The sequence below is a fragment of the Pseudophryne corroboree genome, chromosome 2 (genome assembly GCF_028390025.1).
Source record: "Pseudophryne corroboree isolate aPseCor3 chromosome 2, aPseCor3.hap2, whole genome shotgun sequence".
Taxonomy (NCBI): Eukaryota; Metazoa; Chordata; class Amphibia; order Anura; family Myobatrachidae; genus Pseudophryne; species Pseudophryne corroboree.
The window spans coordinates 831,709,972-831,727,990 of NC_086445.1; the positions used below are offsets into that span (position 1 = coordinate 831,709,972).

Below are 18,019 nucleotides of genomic sequence, written 5' to 3' on the forward strand. Positions count from 1 at the left end.
TCAATCAATAAGTTATAAAATGGATTAGATAAATTCCTAGCGGAAAAAAATATCCAAGGATACAGCATTTAATTAATATTAAAAAAAATTAAAATAAATTATAATACAGGTTGAAATCGATGGACATTTGTCTTTTTTCAACCTCAACAACTATGTAACTATGACAGCAGATGCATGCAGGAGGCGTCTATCTCCTACAGATGCCTCCTGCTGTATTTGCATTTTATTTATATGGTATTGCACAGCCGCAGGGCCCTCTATGTTATAAGATGAAGACAAATAGCGGGGTCGTTCATTTCAGGGAAAATTAGAGAAATAATTTTTTTTTTAAATGATTGTACTGTATTGTAAATTCTTCATGAAGTTATGAAAAGGGCCTATAGACCTGGTATTTGCTAAATCTGTACAAGGACGGATGTGAAACAGCCTAGAGCATGAACACTGTTATGAGGATTCTCATAGTAAAACATGATGCAAAGATATGTTCCATTCCACCAGACTTAATAGATTCAGAGCAGGAGATCCATAAACTTCAACTTTATTATATCAAATACTTGAAACAGTTGCACTAAGCACCACATTTATTTCCTTGCGCATTCGGGATAAAAAGGCTGTTTACAAGTAAATGTAATATAGTCTAAATATTATCGTAGGAAACTATAAACTGCTTATTAATGTGCCTACATAATGGAGGAAAACATTTTGTTGGCTTATCAAATATTCATGAGAATTAAAAAAAAAAAAAATTTCCGCATGGCCCTTTCTTCCCATTACTAAATAGTCTGCTCTAGAGTCGTGGGCCTTATCTTAGCCTGGGCTGATTTACTGATAATGAGTGGATGATTTTCTATATATTGTCTTTATTCCCTAATTGTATTGATCATTATAAAAACATGTAACATGTTATTGCTTCTAGTCATGTACAAAGAAAGTTATAAATTATGTTCTTTTTCTCCTGCACAGAAACATAGATGACCCAAATGGTTCTGTATGGCGCTAAAGTCTAACTGGATTCAGTATGATTTACCGGCGGCCGGGATGCTGGCTGTCAATATACCAACAGCGGCATCCCGGCCACCAGTATGCCGGTAGCGGGTCGAGCGCAAAGAGTCCCCTGCGCTCGCCACAGGATCTATTTCCACTCTATAGGTGTCATGGACACTCATGGTTGGGAATAGTCCTGTAGCACCATTATTCCAGCTGGCAGCATTGCCGGCTGGCGGTATTCCGGCGTAGGTATGCTGACCACCGGGATCCTGACAGCCGGCAAATTAAACGTAACCCATCTAACCTCCACATTTGTATCCCTGAACATCTCAGACCCTATTTGACCCTAGATTTTCTATGCAAGAAGAAGGTCTTATTGTACTCACAAAAGCAAATACTATAAGTTCCCTATTCTGTGCAGGCCTTATGGACCCATTTCCCAGCTTTCCACTGCGGTAATAAACATTATCTAAGGTTTTGGCTCTGAAACTATTGAAATTATTAATAGTATTATACACTTGACCAAACAGCCTATTTTTAAAATTAGGCGAATGCCTAAAATTAATGCTGTGGTAACAATGGAGAATCAAGGTTCTTGGTGGTTGCTAAGAAGTTCTCTTCAACTGCACTTCAATGAGTCCTTCTGCAGATTGGTGACAATCTTATAGCCCAGCCCTTGGGCAAGGGAGTGTATGAATGAGTAGATGTCTGGCATTTTTGTCCTGGCCATAGAAAGTCACCAGTCTTACCCTCTGTCTCTATTATTTTATGTCACTGCTGTTCAGCTGCCGGAGGCCACCTTTCAGCTTTAAGCGTATTTAATTCAATTTGAATTTAATAGAAATGGAAAAATATTAATATACAGCAGTTTTATGGGAATGCTCATTGAGTACATGATACACAGTAAACTATGCTACATGGAGGCTTTTAAAGGTTCCTTCTAATGTTTTTCTAATGTTTTATTAAAGGTCAGGACAAAGTACAATGTTTGTGTGTACAAACCCCACACTAATGTGCTTTCTGCCCAGGCTGGGATATGCATGCAGCATGCCTACACACTCTAGAGCAGTGGTTCTCAAACAGTGTGCCTCGGCACCCTGGGGTTCTGTGACGCTCTTGCAGGGGTGCCTTGGGTTGGTGGTCCAGGATTGAATCAAATTATTTATGGTCAGAGTGATAGGCAAAACCAATGCTAGCGACTGCCAATCATATGGTGGTGTACAGTTGCGCTTCAGATTGTCCACATGTTTTATAACAGAACCTAATGATGACAGGCAGGCACAATTTACTTAATTTCCCCCCCCCCCCCCAAATATATCAATAATGAACTTTTAACCTAGGGGTGCTGTGAAACAGTGCTGATAGTATAGGTCACCTTGATTCAAGAAAGTTTGTGAACCACTGCTGTAGAGTTTTCATTCCTTGCTAAAATTATTAATTGGGATTATCATGGTCCTTTACTAGTTACCAAAGCTAGTATGTTTACTGCCCATCCCCCACCACAGTCGTGCTCCATATATCACTTATGTTATTATTTGGGTTTTTGGTAGTCTCACAATAAACTATTGTCACAATAAAAAAAGTGCAAGGATCTACAAATAGCAAACAGTTATACACCAGTCAAGTGCAGTTCGAGTAATAAAAGTTAATATCTGACTGGCTGCAGGACTGTGTTATTAGTACATCATGTTCTTACTTAACCGTTAAAGTTTAGAACAAATGTATGCAATCAGCATCACTCTTTCCACATGCTTTACTAAAATCCTTATATTTATATTGAGGTCAATATTGTAGGGATCATTGAATAATCTTAATCTTTTATTAGATGAAATTCACTGCTCTTGCTTACTTATACAAATGATATTAGCGATTTAAGCACATTTGCTCAGACACTCTAAGAGCTCCATTCTTATAGCTATGCGGACATGCCAGCCCAGCGGGATAATCCTGATGTAACGAGATATGATTGGAGGTCGCAGGAAGTTCTGGACCGTAGATGACCGATCTGAATTCCCATAAAAAACCTAGTGGAAAAAGTTATGGAAAGGTCATCTGGTTGATACAGTAGAAAAGAAGAACCCCCCCCCAGCAAACATGGTCTCAGTCATCAGTAGAAAAGATGCATTTAAAGCTGTAACATGGCTTCATTGAGAAATAATACATACTGAGGTGTACTGTTTGCTGGGTTGCTTGCAGAAACTTACGTCTTGCAAAGAATTATCTTCTTCCAGTCGGATGCTATGTGTGAGCATTATAGTTTAGTCTGTATGAATTATAATTCTAATATATATTTTGCATGATTTAATAACCTGGACGACCTTAAAGGTGCTCCCTATATCTCACTGACCCTGATTTCCCCTGTGGTACTATTATTTTTTCATAGCACAATACTTTGATATAACATTAATGAGTATTCTTTGCAGTAAAAATAATAATACAGTTTATTACTAACCCGATTGTTTCCAGTTTGATCTTTGTAGTAAACCCAATTTAAAGTTTCATCCACTCTGTACTGTACGCTGTACTTTGTCATCCACTCATCCGTGTCACATCTCCCCTGGGTCATAATGCCAGAAATCACTTTCAATTCCTTCAGGTCTATCTGAAGCCACTGACCGTTGTCTTGGAATTTGGATAGCCACGCACAGCTTTATTTAAAAGAGAGAGCAGAACATTCAACTGATTAGCACATATGCAATATGTGAGGTGGCATTTTTAACTTAAATTTTCATTTTTTTCATGGTATGTAATAATATAAAGGCGCTTCTCTCAGCTATATAAATAGCATTTCTGCGCAGCCCCCATTGAAACCTATGGGGGATGCAGAAACAAATATTTCTCAAGTTTCTCTATATTTAGGCTTTCTCCAGCTAAAATGCAGGAGAAAGGCCTTTTTTAAATTTACTAAATGAACTCCCGTAATCTCTAAAAAATCTGATCTGCTAATCTCCGCATCTCCATACTGATCATGTCTATTTCCTAAAGCCTAGAGCACAGGTTCTCAAACTCGGTCCTCGGGACCCCACACAGTGCATGTTTTGCAGGTTTCCTCACAGAATCGCAAGTGAAATAATTAGCTCCATCTGTGGACCTTTTAAAATGTGTCAGTGAGTAATTAATACACCTGTGCACCTGCTGGGTTACCTGCAAAACATGCACTGTGTGGGGTCCTGAGGACCGAGTTTGAGAACCTGTGGCCTAGAGAGCTGGAACAGGGCCAGCTTGCAGTATTAAAGCACAAGGCATGATCACGTAATTGTGACACAATTAGATGTGGACGCGTTCCCCGTTCTGTCTATTGATACGTACAGTATCCTTTGGGTGCTGGGAACTAACAGATGTTGATTGCGTATTGATTGCATATTAACCTTCCAGCAGATCGTATTTAAAACATTAGCATTGAAGCTATATTAAATCAAGTTATGGCCATCTATTTGCATTACTTGTCATTTTCATTTTTGTTGCTGCATTAAATTTTTCAATGAGTGAGCAGCAGATGTGGAAGTGCTTGTATTAATTATCTTTTGTATGTAAAATGCGAGTTAATTTTACTGCTTGTTTCTATGACACTTTATTACATTATTGTATTGAGTACAAATATGCTAATGTGAGTTTGGCATTTAACGTTAACATTGTCCAGCCACGTCTCTGATATCATAAGCTGCAAATATACTCAATTTTATGCCTCAAATATATATAACACATGCTTCTAATTATGTGCATCTTTCCTTCCTGATGTTTAAAACACGAATGTGTCCAATGCCTCTTTTGTTAGGTTTAGACTACTGTACAGATTCCAGTAGCACAATGTGACACATATTTGTGATATCAGATACCTTGTGACTTGATTGCATTCTTACTAGTCAATCAAACATCATATCAGCTTTATTTGTACAATTTCCAAACTCTCAGGCTCCACAGCTGACTATAACTTACCATCTCACTAGATATGTGTACTAGTACATATCTATTTCACTTGGGGGGTAATGCAGATCTGATTGCAGCAGCAAATTTGTTGCTAATGGGCAAAACCATGTGCACTGCAGGTGGGGTAGATATAACATGTACAGAGAGAGTTAGATTTGGGTGGGTTATTTTGTTTCTGTGCAGGGTAAATACTGGCTGCTTTATTTTTACACTTCAATTTATATTTCAGTTTGAACACACCCCACCCAAATCTAACTCTCTCTGCACATGTTATATCTGCCCCCCTTTCCTGCAGTGCACATGGTTTTGCCCATTAGCTAACAAAATTGCTCCTGCGATTAGATCTGAAAGGCCCTATGGGGCTAATTCAGGTCGGATCGCAAACCAGAATTTTTGTGGGGGTGCCGTAGGCGCATGCACAGCGGGCCCTACTGTGCATGCGTCCGCATTTTCTGCGGAGGTGGCGCAGAAAATGCGTCGCCTCTGCCTGTCAACCAGGCAGAGGTAGTCGCGGGGCAGGAGGGGGGTGGCAACACTCCGTTTTCAGGGAGGAAACGGAGAGTTGCGGGGGCAGGGCAACCCAAACGGTGGGCTGTGCGGCACAAACGGGGGCGTGTCGGGGGTGCGATCGCGGCGGCTGCGTGACGTCACACGCAGCTTCCGCGACAGGTAGGATGACGCTGGGACTCCTGTGGCCGCAAACCTTCGTTTCTGCTGACAAGCAGAAATTGCGAGGCAATCGCAATTTCTGCTTGTAGCAGGGGTGGGGAGGCGCCGGTCAGCATGCTGGGCGGCCTTGCCCAGCGCTGGGCGGCCCCCAGCATGCGTGCAAAAGGATAGCAAATTCTGCTGATTAGCAGAATTTGCTATCCATTCCTTACTGAATTGGCCCCTTTATTCACAACATACCATTAAATGCACTTTCTTACCCAAATCCCTGGCAGTTGAGCCGTGCTTTGTTTGGCGTCCAGGAAGAATACCATCCTGTGTACTGATCTTGGTTTGAACAAGTAATTTGGTCTGCAGTGACAGCACCAGATTCAAATCCCATTGGTTTATGATATGGACATTCTGAAAAACAAGTAATTTATCAGTATGAAATGCCAAATGTACTGTATCTGGAAGAGGAGATGTAAAGATTATATCATTTAAGGATTGAACATGGTTAAATGTGAGAGCATACTTCATATCTAAATTAATGAGCATATCCTTGGCTGTCCTGGAACTAGAAAGCAGTCATGGAATAAAAAGCACACCTAACACATTCCAGTCCATAATACATTCCTTAATTCACTGTTTGGGTTGTAATTGTGTTTTTCTGTTGCCACCAGTGCGTCACACACCAGACCACTATTCACCTTACTGAGTCTAGTGTGTAAAAAGGGTCTCTCTCAGGGCAGGGCCAAAACTAGGATTTTAGCACCCAGGGCAAGGCAGCATCCAGCACACATTCCCTAGAAAAATGGATAGGAAGGAACACAAGAAAACTAACATGCACATACATGCACATACAGTATTGTGGGGGACTCTGACTGGCCAACTGCTGTAGAACTACAAAGCCCAGTATGCCAGTCAGGAACTAGTACCAACTTTCTGAGGAGGGAGGACACAGAATGTGGGTTATCCTGACTGCAGAGAGGAGTCCCTAGGACTGGCTGGTGTTATATACCTGATATAAGCCATGCAATCACTGTATCACACACACTGGGGAAAGGACTCCAACTGGCCAACTGCTGTAGGACTACAATGCCCTGCATGCAAGTTGGAACTAGGACCACACTTTGGGAGGAAGCAGCTGTCCTGGCGTATAGAGACCTCAACTCAGTGCCCAGAGTAATTATCGGCTGCTGCTGCTTCCTCTCGCCCTGTCCTCCTCTGGTTGAGCTTCAGTGAAGGAAGGGGGAGGCCCATTCATAAGTGTTCTAGTTGCCGGGAGGGTTGGTTTCCCAGGACTCCACATTGGTGGTACTGGGGAGCAGGGACCTGCAGCAAGGATTCTGGAACCACGCAGTAGGTAGACACTTAGGGCCCTGTCTTCCCCTGGTGGAGCTGTGTGAGGGTAGGGTACTGGGGAACAGGCCTGGGGGTAGACATTGCTTACACAGGCACAGGAGTGAGTGGCCATGGACCAGCATTTGGGAAATGAAAGGGGGCAGCTGGAGAGTCCTTGGTCACCACCTCTGCCCCATTCATTAGTGTTCTAGTTGTCAGGGAGGTGGGAGTTTCATTGGTGGTGCTGAGGAGAGGGTATCCCCTTAGGGCTGAGATGAAGGAGGGGAGGTAGAGTACCCATCTCTGCACCCTTTCATATTCTGCACCCGGGGCACATGCCTCCTTAGCGCGCACCGCCGCCAACCCCCCCCCCCTTCCCCCCCTAGTTTCGGCCATGCTCAGGGGCTGTGTCTCCAGCAGAGTGGGACATGCTGGCCACCATCTTGGATTGAGCACCATGCAGTAGGGATAGTTATTGATGGTCAATGGTTTTCCCACCAATGGTGGAGATTGGATGGTTCTCTGCTTACGGTGGCATGGGCACAGCATTTATTTTTTTTAGCTGACATAGAGCACGATGGAGTTTAGACCCGCCTCCGAAAGTGCCACCAAGCCCCCTTTGGTAGATGCTAGATCCAAGTGGGCTAAAGGACCTCTGACATTGCAATCATGTGACCCGCAATGGTAGGGGGAGGAGCAAATTGCAGGTCATGTGGTTGTGAAGTCAGCAGTCCTTTAGTCTGGTAGAATTTAGCCTTAACCATTCCCCTTTACTGACTGTCCCATTGCCTGTGTGCAGCACAAACAAGAATGTTGAATGATGCATGAAACCATCAATGGCCCATCAATAGTGCTGGAAAGCTCATTTATAAGCTCTGGTCGTGTTGGCTTAACCAATAGCAATGCTTCTCCACTTAGGTGGGATCTATAAACTTGCCTATTTTTTCTTTGTGGGTCAGATTTTCATCTTTCTTTGTTTAAGCTGTTTCCTGGATTCCTGGTGTCTCCAGTCTTCTAGTGATCCCTATTAGTAATGCTAAGTACTTTAAATTGAGGCGTTTGTCTTGTTGTATATATGGTTCCTCTTGACTTGTGCCTCTTGAGTCACTCTTATTTTCTAGCTGGTTGAAGATTATACAGTCCTACATCTGCTTCTCACTGCCTGCATCTTCTACTCCAGTCTAACCCATTGCTTTCCTGGTGCCTTATACCTCTCTCCACCAGATTTCTGCTTTTTTTTTCTCTGCAGCAGAACTTGATTCTATAGGAGAATAAAAAAACAGTGTAGCAATTTGCAAAGAGGGTCAGCTGAGATAGAGCTGTGCGTAGGATTGTTCAAAGAGGATAAGAGTGGGATGGGCAGAGAGAAGGAGATGGAAGGGCGGAGTTGGCAGATAAGATGTACAGGGTGAGTTGAGAGGTTACTGGGTGAGGTGAGAACATCTTGTGACATATGGAATCGATTTTGGAGGTGATGTTTTTGGAAAATTACAGTGCAAAGAGAAAGGAGGTGAAGGGGAGGTGAGGGGGCAGAGAATCAATTGGAATTGGAGAAATGGAAGGAAATGAAAGCATTAAAAAGGACTATTTAGAGAGTGAGAGGGTAGAACTGTAAGAGGACAGAATAAATATGAAGTGGCAGAAATCTGCGTAAGAACATGACTTCCTTCAGAGGCACTAAGCAGTGCAGGATAATGTTTATTGATTTACTTTTGACAAATGTCATAGATTGTGTGGAAGAGAATTAAACTGTTAGACCACCCAGTAGTGGATAAGAATAAAATGTTAAGTGATAGCAGCATGATTCCTTATAGTGGCAAGGTGGTCAATAAAACCAGCCCAAGTTGATGAACTGAAGAGAAATTTACCAAAAGATCTGGAAACGACCTTCTTGTCCACACTCACGGTCTACCCCTTCTGTGTCACCCCGGTCTGTTAGCCCTTGACCTTCATCCTGAGGAAGACGCCGAGGTGAATGGCAAAGAAACGCATTGAGTGAGGATATACATGCGGATCCAGTTATAATTTGTGCAGTGGAGCTCTCTGTGGAACATCCAGGTTAATAGATCAGTGACACAGCGGGCAGACGCATTGGTGAGAATCACCTAACCCATTATGGAGGTCCAATGGTGTATTAACATCTGGTAGAAAACTGAGGGTCACAGTTTAAATAGAGCTGATGCCGATACTTATTCCCATTGGGAAGATAACAAATGACTGCGCTTTCAATTTCCTAGTGGATGTTATATGGATAAATTGAATGGATGCACTCTAACAACTAAAGGCAAGTACACACGTTCTTATTTTCCCGGAGATGATCTATCAGTGACCGCTCAGCACATATCTCTCCCCCTGCTCAGCACAGTGATGTGCTAGATTGTGCCTGCATGCAGGCCAATCTAGCACCGGCGATAGCGACATGCGGGGCCGTGCATCGCTATCGCTGTGGGGCATACACACAAGAGATCTGTGTTTAAAATGTAAGCAATCTAGTCAGATTGCTTAGATTTTAAGCATGGATCTCTCCGACTAGTCTCCGTGTGTACCCCCTTAACCATCTGCCTACTTTGACTAGAACTAATTGAATTACTAATATCACATGCTGATCAGTACTAAACAATTGGACACGCTATTCCTAAAACTCTAATCTAAATTGTTATAAATAAACTGCGACAAATAACACAAAGAATTGACTGCATATGTAAAATTAGGAGGATTCATACCATTAGTGTCCAAATTTAATTGTATGATCATTGCTGTTTTGCCTTTTATTTTAGGTGTTTGTTTTTAATGATCAATAATGAATTGTAATTGAACACCGACCATGTGTATGTATGTTTTTATATGTGTTTATATATGTAAATAAATAATATTTTAATAAATATTTTCTAATACGACAGCGCTTCAATATTTTTGAATATATTTCTTCTTCCTATGGTTGTGTGGAGATTCAGTGATCTCCAGTTTTGAAGCTGCAGTATATCACAATAATTGAATTCCCTGAGGGGTCAGCGCCTAGTTTTGGCTGCCCTAAAGATGAGAGCGCTTCGCTGTTTAGCAAAGCAGTTGCATTTTAGCGGGGTGGGGGAAGGACCCGGCATGCGGGGTGGCCTTGACTTGTGCTGGGCGGCCCCCCGCATGCTAGTGGAAGGAGTTGTAGTTTTGCTATTTTTCACAAAACTACAACTCATGCTGAATTAGCCCCATTGTACCTATCAGTGGCTACAACTGTAGATGGACAATTTCTGGATTAAGGGTTGACACCATTCCAGTCACTTGTGTGATCAAGACGCCAGAGGTGCTGTACAACTGGCAGCTCCAAAAAATGTGAAGTACAACACCAGTCTGACCACAGCAAGATTTATTGATGGAGGACCAGACTCTTTGCTGCCTATTGGGGGTTAAGGGGGACATGTACTAAGCAGTGATAAAAGTGGAGAAGTGAGCCCATGGAGAAATTTACCATGGCAATCAATCAGCTGCTCCATACAATTGTATAGTATGCAAATTAGAAATGTTATGTCAATGCTGATTGGTTGCCATGGGCAACTTCTCCACTGGCTCACTTCTCCACGTTTATCACTGCTTACTTAGTACATGTCCCCCTAAGTGTAGTCTGAGTTCCTTTTAGAAAGAGAATGCTTTTATGCTACATGAACAACTCCTACAGCACTTCTCCACGCCAATAGCTGGGATTTGTGTCTGGACAGGAAAACAGAAATTAGATTTGGCAGCCTAGAAAAGGTAAAAATTGAGTTATAGAGGCACATTTTACATAAGTGCTCTTTTCAGCCAGTAGCATGCGACCGTGTACAAGAACCGCTGGCCTGACACACTCAGATGAATGAAATCACAAGATACCAATTCATTTTTGAAAATACGATTAAGGTCTATGTGGCAAATGTAATAGCCTGCAAACTGCTGGCATTGGCGGGTTCCCCAGTGAGTCTGCCTGATGTTTTAAAGTAGCAATCACTTAAAAGGAAATACCAACCTGGTTTTGCTTGCAATTCACAGGTTATTACATTTATCCCTATACATGCAAAATTCTTCTATTTTGAAAAATAAACTAATTTTTAAAACGCAAACATTACCTGGCATACAATCCAATACAGTCATTCTTGAAGATAATATTGATCCGGATCCTCCCTGGCAGTCACACTTGCAGGATTTACTAAGACACTGTGGAAAACAAGCATAGGAAATTTATTTAGCATTAATCATTTTTGGAAAGTGTCCAAAGGTATTGTAAGCATTGAATAATGTCTCCATTGATTAAAGTGGGTAGTATTTAATATAAGTATTCCTTGTTTTTTAATGTTTTTATTTAAGTATTACTGCTACCTCTAGCAGTGTCAGGATTGCAGGGACAGCTGCTTTTCGGAGCAGCTCTCCCAGCACTGGAACAATACTGAATTCCCTTGGTAAATAAGTATCCACCTCCTCAACCCGTGGTGAGTTGGATACTTAGGGGTTTATTTACTCATGGCCCGTACACACTGTCCGATATATATCGGCCGATATATCGCTGGTCCGTCGGACAGTGTATACGAGCGATAAATCTGTGAACTCTGTCGTTCACAGACATATTGCGTCGGCCCTGCAGCACAGCTGACGGCCAATATATCTACCGATATGGTACAAGAAAAATGGTGTAGCCTGGGCGCCCTCTTTCCGTGGCTTATACTAACTCAATAGAATTGAAGAACAATTATTTAAAATCAGGTGAATGCAAATCACCTTTCAAATGACAGTGTCAAAATAGGTTGACCAAGCCCTGAGGAAGAGATTATACATCTCGAAACGCGTTGGAAACTGGACACTGGCGTATTGGTACCAGGACTATCGTTGGTAAGCTTGGGAGCCAGAGCAGGGTGAAGTCCGGACCACCCTGCCACGTTATACCACCTGCGGCTCCTGGGCTACCTATTTGGTACGCTCTTGTTTTGTTACGATTTTATTGTCTTTTGTGCGTATGTTATTATATTAAATCTTTATTTTGATTTTAAACATTTGCTATTTTGACACTGTCATTTGAAAGGTGATTTGCATTCACCTGATTTTAAATAATTGTTCTTCAATTCCATTGAGTTGGTATAAGCCACGGAAAGAGGGCGCCCAGGCTACACCATTTTTCTTGTACCATATATGTCATTTTGGGGTAATTAGGAAAACCCCTAGGTGCATCCAAGGCAGCCCACTTCCTTTTCAGTGCCCAACAAGTTCCTCTACCCCCCTTTCATATCTACCGATATATTGGCGCATCGTACACATGCTGCAGCAGCCGACGGTGATTGACAGCTGAACTGGGCGGGCGTGTGTACACACCCGCCCAGTTCATGATGTCAGACCCCAATGGATCGGGCAGTGTGTATGCACAGCACACTGCCCGATCCGTCCATGGATATATCTGCAGATCAGTATACATAACAACAACCAAGCACCTAAGGTGCATCTGTACATGACCAGTGTTGTACTTTAGCAATAAAACTGTTTGGTTTCAGAGGCACTAAGATTCAATGCACAATCGCTGATCAAGTGAAATGAAACAAAAAAACACAAAAATAGATCCCATAACCAACAAAACATGCTTGTGAAAAAGACCATGTGTTATAAAAGCTAATGAAAGCAGAAAAACAGTGAAAACCAAGACATAAGGCAAAAAATAAAATAAATAAATAATGAGTGAAGAAATAAATAAAAATAGGAAAAGATCAAACAAAAACTGTGTTATACAAAAATAATTCTTCATATTAATGCATGGTTGATGGATAGATACTGTACCAGTGTCGTCAACTGGAAAAACATGATATTTACTTACTAGTAGAATAATCTAATTTAATAGACAGGCAGCTGTCACTGATATGATTCAGATTATACTGTGATTCCGAATCAAATCCGCCCTGTGAGAAATATTGTTGTTCCACTCTGTCGAACATCAATGATGGGGGACAAAAAGACACGAAAAGAAGAAAGAGAAAAAGAGAGAAAAGTCTCAGAGAGGAAATGTACTACCGCTCAATTACTCTAGAAAACATGATAGAGATAAAGTTTCATTGAATCCCAGGAGAGACAGAGAGTTCAACGTATGTATCCAACATGACTCTGTCTGCAGCAGTTTCTTATCTCGATCACCACCTCGTTTGCCAGCTGGAACATGGTCAATTATCTTATAAGATAATACTGCTAAGGAGTGTTTCTTCTCTCTAATGTGGTGAGCCACAGGTTGATCAATGTCCTGACCTTGCAAGGCTTTCCTGATAGCAGAACGATGCTGGGTCATACGTTCACGAAAGGTGCACACAGTTTTGCTAACATAGAGAAGGCTGCACAGGGATTTTATGTAATACACCACGTATTTACTCATGCAGGACAATATGTGACGAATAGGCAATCTCTTGCCAGAACGTGGATGCACGACATAATTCCCAGTCTCCAGATAACTGCACGTGGTGCAGCCTGTGCACCTATAACAACCTGGTTTCATTCGTAGAAAGTGTTGTTCAGTTGTTGAGGGATTGCCACCAATGTCATTATGCACCAACCAATCTTTCAAGTTCCTCCACCTCTTATAGCACATCATCGTTTTTGACCTTTATAAAGAGGGGATTTGCTGATCTGTGTTTATAATGGGCCACAATTTCTTCGTCGTTGGTACTAACAATGTTGCTAGAAGTATTATAATTAGTGATGGAAATGCTTAGTGGATATACCATAGTGGAACTGCGCTCAACCCCTAAAGTGTGTGTATTTAACTAATGAACAAGTAGAATGCACATCAGATGCAATGTATAGATAATGTATATACAGACCCAAATTGGAGTTTGCACTTGGATATAGGAGTCACAGAAATAACAATATGATGCAAATCAATTATTGTGAGCCACTGTATTTATTGTATACTGGCCAATCTAAAGGTGTGCGGTAACTGCCCAGAAAGGGCGATTAAGTCTCTTATAAAGTTCATGCAGGTTATATTCAGACTGCAGCGTCCCGCACATCTGCTGTTCATAAGTCTTTAGGAAAAAATAATAATATCAAATGCTGGTGTTGGTAAAAAATCTTTAAATCTTTAAAACCTTCACGGTGCCCTGAGCTTACGGTGGTGGCATAAGTTGGGTAAAAAGGTATCTCCGGACTGGTTTCCCCTCTCTGCCCCTGCTGCCCGTGGTGCGTCCTTGTTCAGACGCCCCCTGGGTGCAGGTCGGTCAGAGAGGTGGACCTGTCTAACGGTGGGGAAAGGAATCAGTTGCCGCTCTGCTGAGCGGCCAGCTGCCCCTCTCCCACCGCTTACAGAGAACTCACCTGTTGCCCGCTCCTGCCGCACGCTGCGCTCCGTTGTAGGAGTAACTACAAAGAAAGAATCACTACAGATTTCATCAGAAAGACTCTTTCCACGGCAAAAATACCCGGTCACGTGACTGGACCAACCCGGAAGTCAGCAGCGCTGCTAGGATACCATACAGCGGAGGAAGCCGGTGACGGAGTGCAGCATGCGGCAGGAGCGGGCGACAGGTGAGTTCTCTGTAAGCGGTGGGAGAGGGGCAGCTGGCCGCTCTGCAGAGCGGCATCTGATTCCCTTTCCCACCGTTAGACAGGTCCACCTCTCTGACCGACCTGCACCCAGGGGGCGTCTGAACAAGGACGCACCACGGGCAGCAGGGGCAGAGAGGGGAAACCAGTCCGGAGATCCCTTTTTACCCCACTTATGCCACAACCATAAGCTCAGGGCACCGTGAAGGTTTTAAAGATTTAAAGATTTTTTACCAACACCAGCATTTGATATTATTATTTTTTCCTAAAGACTTATGAACAGCAGATGTGCGGGACGCTGCAGTCTGAATATAACCTGCATGAACTTTATAAGAGACTTAATCGCCCTTTCTGGGCAGTTACCGCACACCTTTAGATTGGCCAGTATACAATAAATACAGTGGCTCACAATAATTGATTTGCATCATATTGTTATTTCTGTGACTCCTATATCCAAGTGCAAACTCCAATTTGGGTCTGTATATACATTATCTATACATTGCATCAGATGTGCATTCTACTTATTCATTAGTAAAATACACACACTTTAGGGGTTGAGCGCAGTTCCACTGTGGTATATTCACTAAGCATTTCCATTAACGTATAGGTGGGTTGGAACACCCATCAGAATGAGCAGCACACCCCGGCTAGCTGTGGAATAAAGACACTCAGTGCGCAGAACCCTCCAATTTATAGTGTTATAATTGGTGATAAATGGCATGGTCTTAGTGTTTTCTCTAGTTCTGGTAGCTGTAAGTTGTGCACGGGGACATTTCATTACTTTTTTCTTTGCACTCTCCAGGTCCTTAAGGCAATATCCACTCTCCAGAAATTGAACACACATGCTGTCGATTTCTACTTCAGCACAATGATTGTCACCAGTAATTCTACGTATACAGAGAAATTGTGAGTATGGAAGTCCCTTTTTCAGGGAAATCGGATGATGACTGTGAGTGTGCAGTATGGTATTGGAGTTCGTGGGTTTATGATAAACTTGGGTGGTAAACTTGTTACCATTACACTTGACCAACACATCCAGAAAGCTAATTTCTTCCAAGCTACAATTGTATGTTAATTTAATGGACTGGTGCATTTGATTTATCTCATTCGTGGCTGCTTCGAACTGTTCCTTAGTTCCTGACCAAGCTACAAAAATGTAATCTATATAGCGACAAAAAAGACGTGTGTGTGAAACAAAATCAGGGTTATCAAAAAACACTTCCTTCTCTACTTGAAACATGAAAATGTTTGCAAATGAGGGGGCCACATGGGACCCCATGGCACAACCCCCCTTCTGCACAAAAAATTTGTCATCGAATAAGAAGTTGTCAACTAACATTTTTTCCAGCAACTCAATGAAGAACTCTACATTTGGGCCCTTATATTCTGCTGAATTTTCAATAAAGGTTTTTACACTCTCCAACCCCTCCCTTTGGGGTATACTTGTGTACAAAGACACAACATCTATGGTGCATAATAGCAAATTTTGTGGTAAATGCTCCAAACTGAGGATTTTATTAAGAAACATGTTCGAATCCTTTAGAAATGACGGTTCCATTGCTATCAGAGGCTATAGGAAAAAGTCCAGGTATTTTTAAATTGGGCTATACAATTATTCTCTTGTTTGAAGTCCTTTGAGTGCCGCCCTTCACACACTGCATATATGGGGATCATCTGACCCAGGAGGGCACCAGGGCAAGTAGTTATTTGAAGTGTTTGAGTGCCGGCAACATTGCTTGGATGTATCTGTCTCATGTAAATCTGTGACTGCATGGCATCTACGCTCGTTTATGTCTGCCTTCTATGCACTCTCAACACCAGTGCTCCTTTATCCTTGTAACCACATTGGATCAAAGATTGATGGGATTGATAATCCATACATGTTTGTCTAAAGATCTTATCTAAAGATATACCCGCAGGGTGACAGCTCTGTTTCTTTTTGCGTTAATGTGCAATAATGTGCAATAGTCCTCTGTAAATCCTCATTGCGCATTCTACAATGCTGGACTTTGATATTGTGTTACTTTGACTTCCCATGAATTAACACAGTACGTGTGATTTTGAAGAGTTTTGCCTATTTGTACACCCTCTATGGTATTTGGGACTGTATAATTTGTGTTGATATATTGTGGATACAGGGTTCTCAAAGAAGTATTCTCATCCTGATAGACAAGTGCAAATTTTTGCTCCTATAAAAAGCTATGTGTTCCTTTGTTGCACAGCTTGTGACATATTACATTGTGGGATTTTTGCAGTAGCTAATACGTGTACATTTTCTACACAGTGGTGATGGCTTATGGCACCACAAAAGACTAAGTAATAATCCCATGGATGGGAGTGGTTTTCTTAATCTACAGCTCCCCATAGGTGAAATATTAAGTTTCAGTGATTCAGAAGCAGAAAGCTTATATTTCAAAGACACCTTCAGTGAGACTGCTGGTGGTGAACCAGTGGATACATTTTTTTTAGATATATTTAAAACTTAAGAAGAAGGAAGTAGATTATTTTCTTCATGGGGTGACATTGACCGATTACCACAAAGATAAAAAAAATACCTAGTGGGTTTAGAGAAATAAATGTCCCAACTATTGGGAGAAATAATGTGGACTTTTGCAGAAGGTGGGTGGCAGTATGTAATAAGTGTTCTCTAGACCTCATACTGCTGGTCATAGAGGAGTCGGCATGCAAATTGAATGCCATCAAAGGTAAAATCAAGACCTTTGAGGAAACCAACAAAAGCACACTGACTGCTGACACACAATCTAATTGGATGGAGAAACTTGGCACACAGGTGGAGGAATACAGGAGAAATTTAATCAAATACAAGAAGGAGAAATTGTCCAGGGTTAACCTTGATTACCAGGAGCAAAGGGTGTACTCATGGGTGACTGGCAGAAATCAGAAGGGCAACTACAAATGGTCCTTCAGGTGGGCCCGCAATTACGCGGATAGAACATAGGCCTACAGTGGCCTGAACACATCGGCCAGTGATTCCTATCCTGTAACCCAAAACTCCTCACAGAACCCCCTTTAGGGGTGACAACCCACGCCCGCAAACACGGAGATGGCGGATGAGGCGCGGTGGCCAGAGGGAGAGGCAGAGGAAAGAAAACCTACTGCTGAACATCACCATAGTTAATTTGTCCAACAGGACTATCAGTAAGGTGGAACGTAGTGTACTAAACAAGGGCTTGTCCTTTGTGCCCACCAATTCTTTTAACAGCTTTGAATGGAAAAAAAGAGATGTGGTGGTTTCAGAGGAATTTTAAATTGAAGGAATTCTTCACTTCATCATCATCTCTGGATTTACCAGATCAAGGTTGTCCAGTTCGTAAAAGATCATCTTTTGAACCCCAATCGCACAATCCATCAATAAAAAGCTTTTCCAGGCTATTGAGCCATGATATATTAACCCATTAAAAGAAGCCGGGTACCACACACCACAACTTAACCAAAGAAGAATTTAAAACGTTGCAGGCATTGAGTAAAGATCACTCAATAGTGATACATCCCGCCGACAAAGGGGGAGCGTTGGTGATACAGGACCTGGCCATGTATAAAAATTAGATTTATCGGCAAC

The 18,019-nt window shown here is 42.1% G+C and overlaps 1 protein-coding gene across 1 annotated transcript in view; it reads right to left on the reverse strand.

Annotated features, from left to right (window-relative positions):
• Nucleotides 1-580: 580 nt before the first annotated feature.
• RS1 (retinoschisin 1) overlaps nt 581-18,019 on the reverse strand; it is a 112,543-nt gene continuing 95,104 nt past the window's right edge. The window contains exons 4-7 of the mRNA XM_063957359.1: nt 11,001-11,088; nt 5,844-5,985; nt 3,440-3,635; nt 581-3,011 (exon numbers count right to left, since the gene is read on the reverse strand). Coding sequence (XP_063813429.1) covers nt 2,859-3,011; nt 3,440-3,635; nt 5,844-5,985; nt 11,001-11,088 — 579 coding nt within the window. The 3' untranslated portion in view covers nt 581-2,858. The remainder of the gene's footprint in view (nt 3,012-3,439; nt 3,636-5,843; nt 5,986-11,000; nt 11,089-18,019) is intronic.